General features: G+C 40.5%; 1 protein-coding gene across 14 annotated transcripts in view; it reads left to right on the forward strand.

The window, feature by feature from the left end:
* JADE1 (jade family PHD finger 1) overlaps positions 1 to 21,357 on the forward strand; it is a 147,775-nt gene that overhangs the window by 114,005 nt on the left and 12,413 nt on the right. For all 14 annotated transcript variants that reach the window (XM_019614533.3, XM_085221835.1, XM_019614531.3 and 11 more), the window contains 6 exons: positions 7,736 to 7,818; positions 11,146 to 11,303; positions 14,798 to 14,985; positions 17,870 to 18,081; positions 19,203 to 19,370; positions 19,974 to 20,090. In XM_019614533.3, coding sequence (XP_019470078.2) covers positions 7,736 to 7,818; positions 11,146 to 11,303; positions 14,798 to 14,985; positions 17,870 to 18,081; positions 19,203 to 19,370; positions 19,974 to 20,090 — 926 coding nt within the window. The remainder of the gene's footprint in view (positions 1 to 7,735; positions 7,819 to 11,145; positions 11,304 to 14,797; positions 14,986 to 17,869; positions 18,082 to 19,202; positions 19,371 to 19,973; positions 20,091 to 21,357) is intronic.

A 21,357-nucleotide genomic window follows, 5' to 3' on the forward strand; every position in this document is an offset into this window, starting at 1 on the left:
ATTTCTGACATTCAGGTCCTTTTCCTCCACTTCTGTTTTAGGAATTTGATAATATCCTTACGTATTTGATCTTTAAGGCACTTGCCTAATGAGTTTTACCTTTGTTAATTTCTGTATGGAGATTTATTATTACTTCATCAGTAGTATTTCTGATGCACGGCGCTGCTATTGGTGTTATGGAGTGAAAGCAGATTTTTTTTTTTTTGCCTAACAATTAAAAGGTAAACATTTCAGGGCTACTAGTTTGAAGTCCATAAATATTTTGCTAGCTATTTTTCTTTCTTAGAGATCCCACAGATAGAAAACAATTAAACAGACTATTCTGAGCTCTTTGAACAGCTGCCTTCTAATTGAAAAGTTGCAATTTTAATCAACACTTAGTTGGAATCCTGTTGCCAAACGTCTGTTTCCCTTCAGTCAGTAGCACCTCTTGACCCTCCAGTTCCTCCTTCGCATTGAACTCAATAGTTTCTTGGCTGAAAGTTCTGCAGTACGCTCCCTCATCTTGTGAAGTGAGGACTGGCACCCAGAAATAGGGTTTTTTCAGTTCCGAAATTGGGTTTTCATACCGTGCTTTAATAGGCTGTGAGATCAGGCATCTTGGATTCATTACGAGCATCACTTGGTATTATATTGCTGGAGTAATGTGAACAATGATACTTGTTTGGGTTGGAATAGTGCTGCCAAGAAAATGTTTTTGACATGAAGAAATGAACTTCTTTTTTTTAATTGAACTCAGGAGCCTAAATATTTATAAGGTAATAGAAACTGTGCTACTAATAATGCTCTTTATCTACAAAAGTAAACAAACATTGAGATCTTGTTTTCTGCCTTGTGTCTACAAGGTGATCTGAAAAGAAACCTCAAACCCCAAGCATTTAGAATGTATTACACTGAAGATTTGAGCACATCTGTAATTCTTCAGAGGAAGAAAAAGGTGTTCTACTCTTGTGAGATGAAAGAGGAGTGAATTGTTACTGTTTAGGAGTGAAATACTATCGAAACAGAATTAAGTTTACTAGCATGGCTGCAGTTCTGGAGTATATGCATTTTCTTATATATTTCAGTGGGGGGAGAGGGAGGGGGGAGACTATATATTATTTACAGTATTTTAAAACCTTGCAGCTTAGAGAACCCTGCTTTTCTCATTACCACTTTTCTTGTCTCTGACTTGTTTCTTTCCTATATGTTAAGCGTAAACTTAAAGCCTCCAAAAGTGTAAAGCTTACATCCCTCAAAGTTGTGCTGCACATTGTTGAGCTGTGTCCCCTTAAAATCTGACATCTACATTTAGACACAAGACCAAAATATCGTATTTGAGACAGTGAGCAAAAGATGTCAGAGTTGTGCACCTCGGTGCTGCAGTCAGTCCCTGGGTATCTCAGTGTGTTCTCGGAGATTCCATTTTCTGAAATTATAGGTCACATTTGAACATCTTATCCATGGAATAGAATTGAACAAAAAATGGCTCCAGGCATATTTCAGGATTTTGAACTTTTGCCTGAGTACAAACAAGAGGAATAGTTTTGGGAGATGCTTGGGGAAGGATTTAAGATCTTTTTTGGTATCGTTTATTTACTTTTGGCAACTTGTTAGTTTCTGTCCCTTTCCAGGTAATGTATTGCAGCAACTTTAACAGATGTCTGAAACAAGGACTGAATAGGCTTGCAGATGGAAAGTACTTCTAGGCTTTGTAATATGTCAGTCACGTCACTTCTGAGAAAAGAAAGATTTAATATTTAAGGATTATGAAATATAGTTCTGTGATTTAGATGTACCCTCATGCTCTCATTGCTAAACTAAGATTACTTTAAATGCAAACATCTTGCCAATATCCACTGCTTTAACTCAGTGACTGGAATCTTTGGTAAAAAGGGGCTTTTCACCCCCACTGGACTCATGTTGTTTGGGATGCTTCCCAAACTGCCATCACAAGCGCTGCTGAAAACGTAATCTTAGGTGCATACATCATTGTTTGTGTGGCAGTTACTTAACAGTGTTGTGCAGCACTTTGGAAGCAAGCACAGCATTCCTTGTTCTTCAGTTGAATGGATTGCTAGATTAGGGATGGCGTTTAAACAATGGGTATAAGGCAGTTGTAGCACTAACATTTGAACAGAGCAATGTAGGAGGGTGTGGCTTTTGGAGTGGTGACAGAGGGTCAGAACTTACTGCTTAGTTCATGACTAGGCTTGCTGGGATAGATGGTTAGTGATGAAGTTGCACTTTGATTGGAAAGATTTACCTGGGTTGATAGGCTATTCAGAATCACAGAACACTATCTGAGGAGGGGACTTTCACATCCTGATCATCATAGGTTTTGGAAAGGCATGTGTTTCTTTACAAGACTGCTAGTACTGAGAGTACCTAACTGCCTTGGATTGTAAGTCTCAACAACATAATGTTGTCAGCCTGTGAACGCTACCTTGGGAGATGCTGAAATCGACTTCAGTTATCTGTAGTGAAATTGATGATAAAAGTTCATACACTCCTATGGTAGAACAACGCTGTAATGGGGAGTCTTGGGCTAGGGTGCTAACACGGCACTTAGGTCCAGTGATTTAAAAGAGTAAGATAGACTGATGAAGAGTAAGTTGGAATGATGACGTGTGTCTCTGTGGTCTCATGTCCTTTGAGGTTATAAAACTCAAATGTATGCCACTGAGAAAAGCGATGACAGAAGGGAGCTTGTATTGAACTGCTGTGGCAGTGTGCTGCAAAGGCTGCTCACTGCGTGTGTCTGGTACTGAGCAATTGAGCAGCAGTGTTGTAAAGCTGCAGAGATTGTAGGGATCCACGCATCATTCAGCACCTGCAATTGGATAGCTGTCAAGTAACATTATTTTTTTTCACTAGTGTCAGTAATGACAAGTAAAAGGCAGTTGCTTTTCCTCTTTTGATCTTGAATGGGATTATTGCATAATAGTATAGTATTATATACAAACATAAGGGCAATGGGTGGGCCAGTCCTATAGCAAGGGAAACATGAGAAGGGGAATTTGGCTTGATAAAATGATGTCTTAGGCTGTGTTTGTGTATGTTCTGTGTTCTCAGTGATAAGATCTGAAGATAGGTGCACAGACAGCTCTTCGTATACCCAGTATAATGGAAGACTGCTGTCAATCTGTTTGTGTTTTCTTTGTGCTGGAATTCCGATCTAGACATGCAGAGTTATGTCTAAATGACATGAAGCCTTCTTGTAAGCAGTTGTGGGCCAGGCACTAAATGAGAAGGCTGTGAGCATCTATATTTTCTCTTCAGACTGCAGCTCTGACAGTTGGCAGCAGCACCTACTTTGTCTCAGTGAGCTGAGAAGGGATATAGGAATCTGGAAATGCCAGTGTTAAGCAGAAGTGACAGCCAGACAGGCATCCATGCCAGAGGTGTTTTGCTCTGTTGCGCTGTGTGGTGTAATGATGGAGCAGGAGTGTATTTACAGTGGGAGAAGTGCTTTCAGACACAGGGTGATCTGAGCTTTTGAAGTGTTCAGAAGCTGCAGCAGCAGGTAATTCCGTAGGGGCACAGCTGGGTGCTTTGCAGGTGGCTTTACAACAGCCTTGTGCATGATACATAATAGTTAAGCCTTTTCTGCTCATGCTGAGTAGTGTATTAGTTGTGGGCTAGAACTCCCTGAGGGTGTTAGAATTGTTTTATTAGTTCAAATGAATTTTCTGGTTTGATGGTCTTTCTTGGACTCAAAACGTTTTTGACAGATCATTTAGCAAATTGATGCAGTTAGAATTCATGTCTTTTTTTTTTTTTTTTTTTTTTTTCCCTTTTGGGATATGTGTGCTCTTCACAAATGCTGCAGAAGGATTCACAGTCCTTGATCGCTTTCTTTTACTGTCAGGAGGTGCATGTGTTTTATACCCTGTAGCGGTATTATAAAAACAGACTAAGCCGTATGTAATACCCTGGAAGTCTCCTTTCTAGTACCATCAGTGTGTTAGAGCTTTGCCTCTCTTGCTGTGAATTGTATCTCATTAAGTTGTTTGAGGGTTTGGGAGTTACTTTGTCTTCGAGTGAATAAAAGTGACGGGAAAACCGAGTCATGTTGAGAGGTGTAAGCCTCATCTCTTTATTGTTGGTGATGAACATCTAACCCATCTGAAGAGATCTTAATTAGAAGAATTGAGATGAGCTTGGTGTATCCCCTAGAGCAGTGATGCTAGCTAGGCTACTATGTTCATCCTTAACTTTCCCAATCATGTGAAAGGATAGACACTTAATAAGAGACCTTTTGTACTTAATTTCTTATGATGATAGCATTGCATCATTCAGATATGTTTATTTAGCTCTGTGCTTTGTGGTTGACTATTTTTCATATTCACTGTTACTCACACAGCATTTGGTGGTGGTGGTTCTCTCTAACATCTCATTAATCTTCCATCTGCTGTAGAACTCGTTTTCCCCGTGAGGTATTCAGTTACTTTACCAAGGTTTTACATCTTCAAACTTACAGCAGTTCAGACATCTATTGTTTCTGCTGTTGTTTTGTTGTTTTACTAAAACACGGTTTAACTCTGTCTTGAGTCTTAGAGGTTTTTCTAGCCTTAGTGATCCTAGAGTTCAGAAAGCTGCTGATGAATAATAGTCCTTTTTATTAACTGCTTGAGGATAAACTTGCTGAAAAGTGTCTGGAATCTTTCTAAAATACTCAATTAAGTTCATGTGCTTTTATAGTACAGAAGAGCTGTTCTGAATCCTATGTTTTGACCACAGCTGATTCTTCCTTCCATATAATCCAGGAATGGTTCTTACTTCATGTACGTAGACAGAAATATCAGATCATTAATCACTGAAGTGGCGGTAATTGCCTGTTAACTTTGCCTTTCAGTGAAGTCCCTCTTCTGGGTTATTTACCAGGATATGGACATAACTCTGCAAAGTCAAACCACATCCTCCATTTTCCTCCTTCACTTCTGTTGATACATTTGGAGCGGGTGTGTTGCTCCTTGATGGAAGCAGCCTTGGGTAGTTCAGTGTTGTGTCTTGGTACTGTGAAGGGCATTGGTATTTTGCTTTAAATGTAGCAGAAGCACAGCTGAAGCTTTTCTTCAAGATTCTGTAAGTAGTTAAATTTCTTACTGTCACAGACTGAATATTTTTCTGTGATTTGACTGGCTCCTTTAATTTCGTGTGCTTTTTTTGTCCAGTGGTAGTTCTGTGAATCTGTGAATGCATGCCTTACAGCTGGGCTTTGTTTATTCAGTGAGTAAATGTTTTCCCTATTGAAGTGAAGCTCTTGCCAAAGGTTACCTGTTAGCTACAGTTACAGGGCTCAGCAAGTAGTAAAATTTCAGTCCCATGAGAAATTCTTCCACTTTTTCCTCGTATTATTATGTATGGTCAGTTTACACTGCTCAGAAAACACAACAGTCTCTTTAGTAAGCTGCTAAAATACCACGTTTTCACTGTGCATTCACCAGTGTTATGTTTAAGGAGACAGCTATTGCAGAACTGTGTAAAAAAACAAAACAAAAAAACCCCACTTTCTTCCCTTTCTCAGTGTAGGAAGTTATTAAGGTGGATAAAATACTCATTATAATGTATGTCCTGAGGAAGACTGGCTGCACTTGAGTTGTCCCTTCATAGAATCATAGAATAACTTGGGTTGGAAGGGACCTGGAGGATCATGAATCTCCAACCCCCCTGCCGCATGCAGGGCCACCAACCTCCCCATTTAAAACTAGACCAGGCTGCCCAGTGCCCCATCCAGCCTGGCCTTGAACACCTCCAGGGACGGGGTATCCACAACCTCTCTGGGCAGCCTGTTCCAGCACCTCACCACTCCTTCTGTTTAAAAAAAAAATAATAATAAAATAAAAAATAAAAAAAAATTCCCCCTGATATCCAACCTAAATCTTCCGTCCTTCAACTGAAAACCATTTCCCCTTGTCCTGCTGTTACCTACCCTTGTAAAGAGTTGACTCCCCTCCATATGTCCTTTACACATGGAAGTTTTACATAGTGTGCTTTCATGTCGCTCTAAAACAAACAAACAAAAAAAAACAACAAAAAAACACACAAAAGTTCTTTAAATTCAGAAGTGGTAACATTTGACTCTTCGCATTGCATCCAATAGTTAATTAATCCAGTGCTAACCCACGTGTATTGCGTCCAAAATAGGAAATAGATATCCAAGACTCTGTTTTGATGTCTGTCATCAGATGACCCAGTAAAGAAATAGAGATGGCAGTTTCTACATGGCATGAAAGAGGTGTGTGCATTTCCTGGGAATCACAGTGCTGAAGCTTCTGTATTTTTTTTAATAACTGTAAAACATAGGCACTAGGAAAAGTGATTGCGGCACTTCAGAAACTTTTCAAACCATCAGCTTTTGTTTTGAAACACTGACGTTTATCGAAACGAATTTTTGTGTGTGTGTTCTGACCTCAGAAAATAAGTTTTCGTAGCGGGTTGCTGATTCAGTTTCGACCATTATGCAAATTCTGTGAAACAGGTGTTATTCACTGCTCGGTTTTGGAGTGGATTTTAATGGGGCAGATTCTTTAATGTATTACTAACTGAACAAGGATGACAAAAGCACAACTACAACGTCATGAATTCTTCTGATGACTTAATGGTGTCTTTGAAGTGAAAGCCTTGGGGAGAGAGCTTATTGCAGCCTGAGCAGTCCATCTTTCGAAGAGGTCCAGCAGATCGCTGAGAGGATTTTGCAGGGTGATGCTGGTTTTATGAGCTGCAAACTTAACTTCCTACTCATAGTGTTTCTGCGCACAGGCAGAGAAGAGATGAGCAGTGTGGGAAGGTTTTTGAATTGATCTTGCTTTATTTGTCTGCTATTAATACCTAGAGTTGCGAAGTTCAGCCTTCAGAGTTCCCCATGTAGTTCCCGGCTTCCCACTCATCATAGGCATTGTTACAAGTCCTTAATTTCTTCTCCCAAGAAGAATTTATTGGTGATTTTTTTGTTTTGTTTTTGTTTTTGTTTGTTTGTTTTGCTACTGCTGTATAACTGGCAGTGGAAAATACCTGCTGTACCTATAAATCTTGCGAAATTAAAATGAGTTTATTTTTGCAGTTACAGATAAACTCTGGTGTCTGCCTTGTCAATGGAGTGTACTTTCTTCCTTTCTTCCTGTTAGAATATTTGTGAAAGCTGACAGAAACTCTGTCACAAAATTTCAAGGCAAAAAGTTATAATTTGTTTGGAACGTAATGGATAATTCTGCAGACAAAAATCGTCCAACCACACTGAGAGATAGGCTTAGAAGGAGAGAGAGCAGCTTGTTTTTGGTGGCTATACTGATGTGGCATGTCAATTTCTATTTTGAAAAGCCTTGCTCTAGGTAGAACTGGATAACCAGTATAGGTAATTAGAATGTGAATACAATAAACTCAACGATTACATCTCAGGCTATGAACAGACCACCTCATTAGGTATTATTAGCCTGCAGAAAGTTGATTGATGCTCAGAAGCATGATACAAGATGGCCGTGTTCAAATGCTGGGTGAAAGGCTGTAAGTACAGTGCAGCCCATAAATACATTAGTAGAGATAGTATGACAGAGAAGTAACAACAGAAGTTGAAGATTGAGCAGCTTCTATTTTCTGGTTCATTTTGAAAGAGTCTTTTTCAGATTTATCCTAGAAGCCCAGCTCTGGTTTACCTTACTCAGATAATCCTACTGGAGTAAATAGGCCTAGTTGGGTGTGCTGAGAGCAAGGAAGCTGGCAGCAATGTCTGCAAATGATCTTTTCTGTATTCTAGGTCTGTCCACCTGGTCCCAGCATTCCAGATCGCACCGTCGGAGGTCTTCATGTTCCAGACAAGAAGACAGAAAACCTTCTGAGGTATTTCTGGAATATGATTGCTGTTTTGTTGCACCTACCAAATACCAAGTGCATGTGTGTTCTTGACGTGGATCCTTGTCTTCTGAATTGTGCTTTATTTTCTTGCTGCTCCGTTTCAACTGGCACTTAGTGCCCCCTCCTTTGCCTTTTTATTTCTGGCCAGGAGATCACAGAGCTCAGCTGCCAGCACTAGTTTCTGTCAGAGAATTTTGGCATAGTCTGACATCCATTCAACATAGCTGTAGAGTCCTCTAGTATTTTGGGCATCATAACTGACAGTGAAAGTTAATCTTAGGTGCACTTGTTTTATAGTGGGTATTGGGTTTTGATATGTGATCATTGTTAATGTGCTTGTCAAGTCTGCTTCCTGATAGTTTTGTCTTCCATCGTGCTTTTAGGAAGTCGGATCAAGGGAAATAAAAATGGTTTTTAACTTTCTCGGATAGATTAACCATTAGTAACACATAACTGGGATCCAATTCATGCTGTGTCTCCCTATCTTCAGGCAAATACTGCATTGCAAACTCTGCAGAGGCTGCAAAGAAAGCATTAGATTTAGGAGACAGGATTTCTCAATTCAACTTACTGGCCTGGTAACAAGTACTTTTGATTCATTAGCAAGTGGTTGGTGTAAAGAAACATGCTCTGTTAATCTCCCTGCAACACTAGCAAAATCCAGGAGAAGAAACTTCAGAGGAAGAATCTCCTTCATTCCTCATTGTGTTAGTTGGCTTTCGATCTTCATTTCATTTTGATTTTTATTTGATTTTTATTTTTTTTATTGCTGACAGTTAACAGCTTCTTTATTTTTGTGAATGTGCAGAGCTCTGGAAATTCACCAGAGGTGCCAGTTGGCTTGCTTTCCTTAATTATCTTTTGTACATGAACTTAGGCTCATTTTTGAGAACTAATCCACGAAAAACTATCAAGAAATTATTTCAGATAACCAGAGATCTTGCTGTTGTTTTTGTGTGTCTGTAATCCTGTTTCTCCTCTCCCCTTCCTTGTGTTTCTTGTCATTATCTTTGCAGTTTTGTGCTGTTTTCTCGTAGTCTGGGTGGACTTCCATATACTTGTTTCATAAATTTTTTCATATGCTAGCTCAGTTTCACAGCCGTTTCACCCTCTCTTCCCCTGCTTTGCCACAGCACGCTGTTTTAATGGTAAGTGTGCTGGCAGAAAGGTGATGCTTGCTAAACTTCCTGGGTGAAATCGTGGTCTCATTGAAGTTGACGGCAAAATTCCCACTGACTTTAGTATGGCCAGAATTTCACCCTTTAGCTTTGAAGTGTTCTGTGCTGCTGAGAGCCAAGTGCTCCAGTGAGCTCTGCTTTGCTCCAGGCAGTCTGATTTCATCAGAAATTAGAGCAGAAGGAATGGTGTTACAGGGCCACTGTCTTGGGAAGGAGATTCTTGGCTGTCAAGTACTGTGTTAGCAACTCTCTTGAGAGAGCTTCGTCAGAAATTTATCTGAGAGCTCGGGTTGCTTTGCCTCTTGGATTGGGCAAGTTTTGCACCCCGTTTTATATTTTTTACTCTTGCGTTCATTTGATGGTGTTTATTCAAATAACTTTGAGGTGCAGGATCCCCTGACCAGCTGTGCATGCTCATTATGTGAGACTGTTAGCTTTGCAGATGATTTTTCATTTCTTGATTACAGCCTCATAGGACTTGTGTTTTAAACACTTGGTTTACTTCATTACCTGCACTTACCTCTTCCTTCATACAGTAATACTAGTGTTTACTTTTAAGGATGGCAGGCTTTTTGACCATGTCAAGAGAAATGGTGAGAAAAATGTTATTTTCCTACTTTTTTAATGATAAAAGCAGAGCAGAAGTGTACTGAGAGAGAAGTGGGGAGTGCATGACTATTGGGAAGGAGAAGAGGTGTTAAGATAGGCTGCATTGTAAGGAAAATCATACTTGTAAATAGTCTTGAAAGTATGACTTGCCATCTGGTTTGTTGTTCCTCTAAAATACTTCCCCTACTAGGTAATCTGTTGAGATTTCAGATGTGTGACTAGTGTATGACAGAAGTTGCTGTCCTTGGGAGGCCTGTCTAATCAGCATGCTGTGTAGGTGAGGCACTTACTCAGCCATATGCAGCAGTTGGTTGGAATTAATGTAAAACCACTGTTGGTTTTGGACTGCTTGGAGGCCCAGGAGGTTGTCACTTTGCTCTGTTAGCAGTCCCATAAGAGAGTCCAGGAGTACTTTCCTTTTATAACTGTGCAGTGTGGGGCTGGATAGATGCCTACTGTCTTGTTGTCCCAGTGGTGCTCATTTTTTTGTCCCTTGGTTGCTTTTTAATCCTTTCCTTCAAATGCAACATTTCGTAGTAGAAACTTACAGTGCTGTGGAGGTAAGGAGTGCTGAGTGCTGTTGCTGTCATTGACAGCAGCCTTGCCTTGCAGGGAGAGCAGGGTGGGAAGAGCTGGAAGATGGACAGACAAATACAGACTTGCAGTTCTGATGCCTGTGATAACATATTTGCTTTCTGAAGTGCTGACAAGCAGTGGCAAACTAGTTTGGCTGAAGCTACAGGAGAGCGGATCTCTTTGATTTGACTCTGTGGCTTGTGGAAAGTGGCATCACTGCTTGCAGATGACTGCTAACCCAGAAGTTGGCCAAGGTACTGTTGGGTTTAGAGGTGGATGCTTTTGCAAAGGCGAAGTAAAATGACAGCTTTGGTGCAGAGGTGTCTGTAACTGACAGAATAACAAGCACGTCTGGTGAACATCAAGCTACCACCAGAATTCAAATCTGGGATTATTTTGTTTATCTTCTGGGTTATTATTTTAAATGCTGGCAAGGGTATGTGGCAAGAGTCACTTAAATAATGGCAAGAGTCATCTTGGTAGAATTTCCTCTTGTATCTGGTCGTGGTAGAGTCATGCCTTGATTTCTATCACAGGGAATTTCTAGAATGCCTTTGGATTAGTCAGAGCTCCAACAGTTGTGGTGGTGGTGGTTTTTTTTTTTAAGAAGTACTTTGAGCAGAAGTGAGTCTTCATTATGCTGCTGATCTAAGACTAAAAGCTCCTGTGGTATTTACTATAGCCAAGAGGGAGGTCAACTTGGGTAGCATCATTCAGCATCATGTGTGGGGGGAACACCAGGATTCATAGAGAAAGTAACTGAAATCATTTGCACCTTTTTTCTGCGGTGAAGCTAAACTTCTGTCCTGCAGTGGGAGGGGTTCGTTGACTTTTGATACAGTGACCTTGTTATGCGCTGTGCTCCATGGTTACCCTGGAGCTGTGAATCATAGAGTGTAAATATCAAATGTCAGTGTCTCTTTTTCTGTCTTGGTCACTCTCTTTGCAGGTGTTCAGAACGGACCTGATCACTGCCATGAAGTTACATGACTCCTTCCAGCTGAACCCTGATGAATACTATGTGCTGGCAGACCCCTGGAGGCAGGAGTGGGAAAAGGGAGTGCAGGTGCCAGTTAGCCCAGGGACCATCCCAGAACCAGTAGCCAGGTATAGTTTGGAGGAATGAAAACAAATACATATTTATGCTAGCAGCTTATGTCTCTGTTGCCTTGGCTTCTTGAGCTTTGTTCCACATTGTCTAGCAAGGAAGAGCAACGTGTCTCAGCTTTTTGAATGGTCACAGCAGTCAAGAATTGGTCTCTTCTGCCAATGTGTTGAAATATTTATGTCAGAGAATCATTTTTGGCCTGATGTTAGGATGAAGGGTGATGACAGAGCCTTAAAAATACTTCCCAGTTTTAAACTCAGGCTTGATCTCATTCAGCATTGCTGGGAATTTCTCGTATGATGTGTCCTGTGCTTACTTCCAAGCCATAGGTTTCTTTTCAAGGTACAATTAGGCAAACCAAATTTAAGGGCTAGAGAAAATACAGCATTTTTCTTGTTGTTTTGTTTATTTTTGGGTCATTTTAACTAACTTAGAACATTGTTGTTCATTATAGTTGTTGTAAGAATCATCCAGATGTGCACGTAACAATATGTTAACGTGAGATTTTCCTGCTCTTGTCCAAGAAATCCATATTTACTTTCCCTTGTTACGCTTAGATGTTTTCTTTTTCAAGTGAAACAGTCCACTTGTAAGGGCAGGAGCATTTTGCGGCCATCTGTCTGTTCTATGCTTAGTTAGGACAGGAGTTAGAAGTGAGGAAAGGATTATTGCCGTTTCTGCAAGCTAGATCTCTGAGTAAGTCCAGTCTGGTGCATGAGGCGTTTCTAAATGACACAGCAGTGCCAACAGGGCCAGAGCAGTCTCTGACATGCATCAAAAAAATCTTACGGAGTAATATGGAGTAAACTTCTATTAAGGCTTTATCTACCAGCTTTAGCATTGGAGTAGCGGAACTACAGGAACATTTGTTAGTATTTTCTGCATTCTCCACACAAACCTATATGTAGGCCATTGCCCAGTTCCACCAGGTCTGTACAGTAAAGAAAACCTGTCTGCATAACAAATGAACCCTTTCCTTCTTCCACCTTCTGAAGGATCAGGCCTGGGGCTCTGAGGAGAGCTCAGTACTGAGAGGAGAACTCAGAACTTCCCCATCTGCTATGTACTTCAGGGCACAGCAGCATTTAGCCCCTCTCCCCCCCACTTGCCCCATGCTCCACACTGACCTCACCCACTACCTGCATACATGTCCACACTTTGTACAAGCTGCTCACGTTCTCACTGTATTTTCTTAGAAGCATTTTCCAAGCCTGCAGGGAGGCCAGGAGAACAGTGGGCTTTATTAAAAGGAGACCTTCCCAGGTGTTCACCAACCTATATCTGCCTTACATTTGAGGAGGTAGTTTAGTGGTTCTGTCAGGTCCAGGTGCTCACTGAAGAGGGAGCCACTCTCTGTGAAGGGCCAACAGAGTGTGCTCTGGAAAGGGGAGAGGAAAAAAGGGTTCCCAGAAGTTTGATGCTAGATGGAAGGCACCACTTTTTTTTTTTTTTTTTTTTTTTTTTTTGGTGCTGAACTGTCTTGAATGCTTGTGTTGGTGAATACCTGCTGCACAGCAGCCTTCTGATGCCTCAGAATTATCCTGTTTGTCCTCTCACAACATATTTAGGAAACCCTGCCATAGTAATGCTGGAGTCCTGGAACTGTTCCGTGCATAACTGTGGGAGGGAGGGTTGAGGTTACTATACATTGGGTCAGTAGTAGTCAAATAGTAGCTGGTGTAGAACGGAAGAAAAATACAGCATAGAGAGCTTGGTCAGGGTGGTGAGAGAAGCGAGACCGTGTGGGGCTTCAGTGTAAGCTTGTGCTGAGACAGAAGATTCATTTCAGTGTCCTTTTAGGTATGTCACAACTTTTCTAGTTCTTTCTGCCACAAAAATAAAGAGATGAGGGTGGTCTGTTTTAAGGCCAAATTACCTTTGCTTATTTCTTTTGTGCCACTATAGTGTCATCTAGTCGGTACGTGCAGCATGCTGCCCAGAGGTTGTAATTTTGGTGTAGAGAGGTACTCAGGAAGGAATTTATGGTACAGAAGATTCAATGAGCAGTACCTAGTTTAATATAAATTGTCCATCAGATGTAGTAGCTTGTAATATTTTAATACTGCAAAGTATAACCGGGGAGAGCCCTGGCAATGCTGTTAGCCTGGCAAAATCATTCAGGTTCTTACTCTGCCACAAATCCCTTCTGCACCATAGAAGCTCAGAATTCAGCATGCAGCTCTTGTCTATGATTTCTCAGATTTATTATCTGAATTAAACTAGGTGGGGGGAAGAATTAGGGCTGTGCAGGAGACTGAAATAGGTAGAGAGTTCACAGAGATCTGTATGTGCAGTTAGACTGATCACAGATCAGGAGATCTTTCTACTTTAAGGGCCACAGCTGGGAGCAAAATAGAGGAGCAAAAGGACATCCTCCTTGCTGTGAAGCTTAGGCTTTTGTCAGCAGAAAGCTCTGACTGCACCTTGTTGCCATCACTCATGTAGGACTGGAACACAGAAGAGGTTCTCAGTACCAGTGCTGCATGAGGAATTAATTTTGGTATGTGCATGTAACTTAGGGAAGGTGCAGCATCCTCTACTGGGAGGACCACGTTGTGGCTGAACTGACAGAGTTGCCTGGAAGTTTGGAGGCAAATCTTCAGCTTGCTGGGAGAACAGCTGCTGTCCTTAGCAAATTGCATTTTTGCTTACAGTTCCTGACTTTGTGAAATTGCAGTATTTCTAGAATCTGACGTAAAGTAAGTTAAATGCTGTAGGTATTTTCCTGTCTCCAGAGCCAATACTTGCTGTTAAGCAAAATTTCAGTTGGCTTGCAGCTCAGATACACTCTCATGTTTTACTTGTTGGTCAACTGGAGCCTCCAGACCATGAGGGGAGATAGGTTTCAGTGGCTACTGATTAATACTTGCAGAAAAGTGTTTGGTGCAGCATGGGATTAGTGACTGTGAAAGAGGAAATGCAGAGCCAGGATGCCAGAGGTTGGATCTGCTTGGGTAAGTGAAGGGAAAGCTGTTGCGAATTGCTGATTCTCTGGGTAAAGTTCTTCTGAATTTCAAAAAGATGGCAATGCTGTAGCTACACACACATCCCAAACACCCAGAAGCAATATACCATGAAAATTAATGTCTTTATTTGTAGTTGGTTGGTAGATAGCAAATAGATTTTAAAGTCCTAAAATAGTTTAATACACGTATATGGCAACCACTACTACATAAATACAGCATCTACCCTAGCTTTAAAGGAGCATGAATTTCAGGTAAGAGTAGCCGAGTTCTGTCTCCAGAGTTTTCATTGTATTTATAGTTCTGGTAACAAAATGGGTTTCTAATCAACTCCTGTTAATTTCTAATAATATTGCAAATCCCTTATAAAATTCGTATGTTCTGTTTTTTGTTCCCTTCTCAGTGGTGCAAGATACACTTAGAAGATTGCTGTTGATTGTTAGCCACTTAGAATGAGGCATTCTGAATTCTTCAGGTGGGATGCTGAAAGACCCGTTTCTACCTAGTATGTGCTTGTCTCTTCGTTTTAGGATTGTGTCTGAGACAAAAGCTGTCACATTTACACGTCCCCGGAAGTATATTTCTTCATCAGGCACGAAGCCTCCAGAGCTGGGTTATGTTGATATTCGCACATTAGCTGACAGTGTGTGCCGCTACGACCTCAGTGATGTGGATGTAGCATGGCTGCAACTTGCCAATGAAGAATTCAAAGAAATGGGTGAGCAATGAGAGCTTGTGTGGGTTTTATGTTTTTGTTTTGTCTCAAAGCTGGCAAGCTTGAGAAGAATTTTAAGGGGGGGTCAGTGGTGGAAAGAGGTGATAAGAGGTGTGAGAAGCAGCTAATCACCTTCGGGTAGCTGCAGTCCTGATGTAGTTAAGCCCTAATATATGTGTCTTCATAACCACCAAGTTGTATCTGCTTCAACCAGATCAGAATCTGGCCACATGATCTTCTCTGTTACTTCCTATTTCACAAGGGAATTTTCACAGAGTTTAAACTTTGCCTAGCTAGCAATCCATGCAGCATTAATCGTGTATTTTTCTCTGCAAACATAACTCTAGCCTCCTTTTCAGCTAGTGATGTTCAGTGCAAAGAAAGTAGACGAGGAGTCTTAGGAGGTACAGCGAACTTAGGCCAGTTGATCACACAGAAATGAAACAATAAGGAATTACTGCAGTGATTTATTTGAGGCTCCTCCCAAACCTTGCTTTGTGCACTTAGGTTTTGAATCAGGAAGAGCGACTGTCACCAGGAGGGAGCAAACGTTGCCTTTCTATGGGATAGGTTGTGTGGAGGAAGGTGCAGGGAAGGAACAAGGTTACTTATTTGGAAAATGAGTGCTTCTTGAGTGGATTTCACTAGAATTGGAGAGTCTCCAAGTCAGCAGAGGACTTTTACTATATTGTTTGCAAGGGAAAGGATCCTGTGGCTGGTGGAAGAGGTTTGGATGTGCTGTTAAACACTGCTGATTTGTCTTTGCGTTGTGGCAGTTCCCTGTTTTGCCTAGTCTCAGGAGTTAACGTGGCTTGAGCACAGGTGTGGCATAGCTCGAGACCTGGTAAGACACAAAAATGACCTTTTATAACTTTTTGAAAGTCTCTCCTTTTTAAACCCACGTATGGAAGAAACAGATGAGCCAGACTTGACCTAATCGCTTAATCGAGCCTTTTTTTCCAGGTGTCTGTTCAGGTTTGGCACTGAACTTGGAAAATTAAAAAAGAAAAACTAATAATAAGAAAGTTGATCTAAGAGCTTAGGTTACTTTTCTAGGTACCATCAGGAAAGCATCAGCAACAAGTGTCTAACTTTTTATAAAGAGAATTTGAAGTATGTTGTGTGATTTGTAATTGATACCCATCTATCCAATATAGATAATGTACCTTATTCTTGACAAAACTAGAGGAGATCTACCAAGGTGTTAAACTGAGTGGTAGGTGTTAAAATGAGTGAAGCAGTTGTGATAAAGTGCACAAGAGGGGCTCTCTGTCATGCAGACCTGTACCTGTACACGAAGCTCATAGTACACCACAGATGGACACCATAAGCACACCACAGATATTTTCCCTACACGTAGGACCAAGATGGAAGCTGTCAGAAACACCCTGCTTGCAGTGTGGGCATGAGGTGCTGCAGCAGATAGCTCTTCACGTGAACGCATCATGCCTTTGGCATTGAGAAGGGAACTACTTCCTGTTGTGTAATTTTAGCTCTTGCTTGATGGTGTCCCTGAAGCTATGAGCTCCCACTGTTTTCTTTGATACCTGCAGTGTTTCAGGTATTGAAAACATACAATCTTTCTTTAAAAAGCTGTATGTAAACCTTTGAAATGAAGCCACAGCACCTTCATTCCTTTCTTATAACTCTTACCAATGCACAGTCAGTGATGTCTCTCTGAGTTGTTGTTTTTTTTTTTGTAAAGAAATAGTAATTGTGAAGTTAGAATTGACTTGCAAACTTCTCTAACTCCTTTGATAGCCTGCTTTGCCTTTGTAACATCTCTGGGCTGCAGGGCAACGCTCACTTGTTCATCAGTGGGATTTGGGATGTTCCCATTTATTGCCTTTCAGCTTCTCAGTCAGTGTAGTAGGAAATGTACTTAAGTGCAAGTGTTTGTGTGTCCGTAAGGGAGGTAGGTGTACTTCTGTAGAGTGTTCATTTTCCAGCTTGAGATCTAGGGAGGTATTTTTTTCCTGCAGTGTGTGACTCGGTTATTCACAGGGAGAGCTGAAAGGAGGATTTTCATGTTAAATCACACATCGTGAGGTTATTATCTTCTGTATGTCACAGTGAGTGTTAGGCATTAGGAGCTGGACAAAGCGGGATGTCATCTTAAGCCTACGCTCCATTGTAGTGATTGAATAACGTGGAAATTCTTGTTCTAAACTGACTTTGCAAGGGGAAAATGAGTACTTTTAGTAATGCAGCTTTCTCAGTTTCACATGTGTTTGTGTTTCCGGTTTTTGTGGTAAAGTTTGGTATTAGCAACTTTGGAAGTATTGCATCTGTCTCATGGCAAGTGAGAAATGCAGGACAGAGAGGAAGCACTGACTGGGCCAGAACTCTTACTCTTTTTTTTTTTCTTATTTTTTTTTTACAGCCAACCATTATTAGAAACTGTAAGTTGGCTACAAGTATTATACCAGATTTTGTCATTGTTTTTTGTTCTTTCATCAAGTTTTGGTTCAAAACACTTTCAAGTCTTTGATTGATCAGAGATGAAACATGTATGTCACAAAAAGGCAACAAAAGCCATAGATAGATAGATAGAACCCTAGAGGCTTTTTCCAAGAAGGAGATAATAGTACAAGTCTAGGAAGCCAGAATTTGAGTGATAGTTAAAAATTGATTTGAATACAATGCTTCTGTTAATTTAATATCATTAATTTAATAAGTTACATGACTTCTTGACTTTTTTTTTTCCTGTTGGGAAACTGCCTATGCTGGAATGAGCAAGAGTGTTTAGAGATAAAATGAAATGTGTGTGTTAGGGGTTGGGGGGAGCTGGACTATATCTACTAGGCTGTTGCTCAGAAGCTGGAGTTGTGCATGGTCATGCATTGTGGTTTGTTTTTCTCTTTAAATAACCAATTCTGTTTCTCAGGGATGCCTGAGCTGGATGAGTACACAATGGAAAGGGTCATAGAAGAGTTTGAACAACGATGCTATGATAACATGAATCATGCTATTGAGACAGAAGAAGGACTTGGGATTGAATATGATGAAGATGTTGTCTGTGATGTCTGTCAGTCTCCAGATGGAGAAGATGGCAACGAAATGGTGTTTTGTGACAAATGCAATATTTGTGTGCACCAGGTATGGCAGCTGGGGAACTGAAAGGGAGTGTAGGAGTGGTAACAGAAACAGATAGCCAAACCGCTGAAGATGATAGTTTGAATTTTTCCAGTGACAGACACTGGTCTTCTAAGCTGCTGCAGACACTCTATTGAGCAATGGGATGAAATCAGAAATGACAGAATTGAGAAATTGTGGCAGGTTAGAAGCCTTTTTAGCATGGAACAGCAGATACAATTCTGGCGTACCTTGTATGTATTTCTTGACTGCTTCTTATTATGGAAGATGCCTTTTTTTCATCTTGTCCTTCCTTCAGACTCAAAGGAATTTGATTTGTCACTCAGCATTTGGGAAGCTGTGTTGTCTCGTAGGCAAGAGTGGCATTTACTTGAACATGTTTATTAGATATATTTGTGCAAACAGTAAAGAAATTCTTCTAAGAAAACTGCAAGGTACAAATCTTACCTACAAGCTGTAAGGTATTTTACAGAGTGCTCTTGAGAGTAACCTTGATGTTTTTAGACCTGTAACAGTTTCATTTTAGTCTCTGATCACATCAACTCCAACAACTGAAGGTTAAAATTGAGAGTACCAATGGAGGTCTCCATAAAGACAATCTTTTGGGAGGAAAAATAAAAAAGATCTTAGTTGCTGATTTTGCACTTTTCCTTCTGAATAAGAAGGAAGAAAAAGTGCTTTGAAATAACATTGGGTATCACGCAGCTCTTGAATTAGGAGTTGTCGTCTTGTGAAATAGATACAGTCCATTTCCTGGTACATGTAGTCTTTGTGATATTGAACTTCATCCTCTCTCACTGCTTGCAGAGCTGTCTGTTGGCATTTGCCTCGCTTTTCAGTGGGGGGAACAAATTCCTGGTTGAAGGGTGGGCAGTATTCTTATGTATAGCAACTGGTCATGACTTCTGTCAGTGAAAGGTCTGTTAGAGGAGTGAATGGGTCACGTGTTTGGCTAAGTGCCTGAAGGTGTCCCGAGATTCTTTACAAACTGATGTTTCTATACTGTTATCAATTCCATGGAAATATCTCGAAAGTTTTGAAAGACAACATGTAAACAGCTAAGAAGTAACATAAACTTGTGCTGTATCCTCTGTCTTCTTTCTTTTTCCTATAACTGAATACAGGCCTGTTATGGTATCCTGAAGGTGCCAGAAGGCAGCTGGCTGTGCAGGACCTGTGCTCTTGGTGTTCAGCCCAAGTGCTTGCTGTGTCCCAAGAAGGGTGGTGCCATGAAGCCGACCCGCAGTGGCACCAAGTGGGTTCACGTCAGCTGTGCTCTATGGATTCCAGAGGTAGGCACTGACCTGCTGGAGTGCCTGTGTTCAGAGAAGCAGATTTTGGGAGAGAAGAATCTGTCTGAAACATTGTCCAGCCTAGTGTCTGTTGCTGCAATGATGAGCATACATATATATATATATATGGTACTTCTTAAGAAGGCAGTATCAAAGATTTTCACTTAGATGTAAAATCTAGCAGAATGAAGCATCATCTGAAAAGAAAGTAATTACATTAACCTTTGTCAATCAGAATTGGCCATCAGAAGGGATAACTGCTGGCAATGCTCATTTAACAAATGCACAAATAGCATTTTAGTTTGTAAACCGAAGTTGAGGGGAAATTGAAATATGGCAGTAAGAATTCCTATGGGTTCTCGTAATTGAAATACTCATCCTCTGCAGTAACTTCCAATTGATGGTGTTCATTGTGAAACTGTTTTCATGCTGCGAGGAACTCATTTTTTTTAAAAAGTTGTACTTTAGTTCCTTACAAGCTGAGTAGCTCTGAACTTGCTCATTTTATGTATGAGTACAAGATTTCTTTGAGATTGCTTCCTTTTTCAGTTATAGGTATAATAATCACTCTGTTTTTTAATGTTTGGTTTTTTTTTCTGTTAGGTGAGCATTGGAAGCCCGGAGAAGATGGAGCCCATTACCAAGGTTTCTCATATTCCCAGCAGTAGATGGGCATTGATATGCAGCCTTTGTAATGAAAAAGTTGGTGCTTCTATACAGGTAATTTAATAGCATCAGTGACTGTGTTTTGTAGTTTTTTTAGGAGATAAGCCTGATGTGTATCCACAGTCAAGCTCCTTTGATTTCATGTTTGCTTCTATGAACTTAATTGCGCACAAAGTGCTTTTGAAAGTTAGTGTGCTCTTTCCTTCTAATAAAGTTGTAACAAAAATAACCAAGTCATCCCACGGGACTTCTAATTTCTAGATTGGCTGATAGGTTTATTAGTACACTGAAATAAAATTTTTTTGAGTAGAGGAAGAAAATACATTTCTGTGATGTATCAAGAACAAAAATGAAGTTTGAATGCCAAATGCCTCTGTGTTGAAATCCATGTTAATTTCTATTTGGTGACTTCTAAGACAAGTTGGATACTTCAGTGAGCGTTTTACATTGCCTGTAAGAAGTAAAATCTGGGCATGCACAGCACCTTTAGAATTTATTTAAGTCAGTGGAAGTGAACACCTTTATTTTGATGGTTGAGCTAGTTGTATTGTTTAGTTATAGATTTGAATTTCTAACTGTAGGTACTAAACATTGGAGTGATTGAGTTTTCAGTATAGTTGGGACTACAGTGATTTCCATCTTGGCTCTTACTGCAAAGGAGGGCAGTGAAACTATAGGCCTTTTGTTTTTTTCTGGACTTGTTTTATTGTTGGTCCAGCTTTTAATTTACCGAGGAGAGTATCTGATCACATAATACTAGGCCTTTGAACACTAAGAAAGAAACAGATTGCTCTACTGATCTGCCCCAAGATTCAAGTAAGCCACATGCTGAGGAAATGGGCTCCATTTCCTCCGTGGGTTGTGTGTAGATTCCCGAGCTCTTGGTGTTTCCAAGGGAGAAAAAAAAAACCATAACAACAAAAACAAACCTCCTGGCTGTAAGCTCACACTGCTATACAAGCAGTGCCACATTATCATTCTGACTTCTAATGCTCAACTGAGCTCAGCTTTGATGACACAAAAATGTTTAAAATCTTAAGTGTTCCCTTTTCCTTTGCATTGAGTCATTTGATGACATTGTCTGAAAAAGTTGTAAAACAGAAACATAGCAGTAGTTTCAATGAAACCTGTCAGTTTGTTTCCATTCAAGGAATGTATAAAATAGTGGATTTTAAGCAGAGAAAATAAATCTGTCCACAGTATATAAATTTGTAAACAGACTACCTCCTTGCAGATCTGTCCCTTTTCTCTTGGCAGCTGTTACGTAACCAAGAGAAACTGTTTTGTCCATTCTGCAGACCTGTTTTGAGGAGTAACTGTA

Source organism: Meleagris gallopavo, chromosome 4 (assembly GCF_905368555.1).
Source record: "Meleagris gallopavo chromosome 4, MGAL_WU_HG_1.1, whole genome shotgun sequence".
In the NCBI taxonomy this organism is placed as follows: domain Eukaryota; kingdom Metazoa; phylum Chordata; class Aves; order Galliformes; family Phasianidae; genus Meleagris; species Meleagris gallopavo.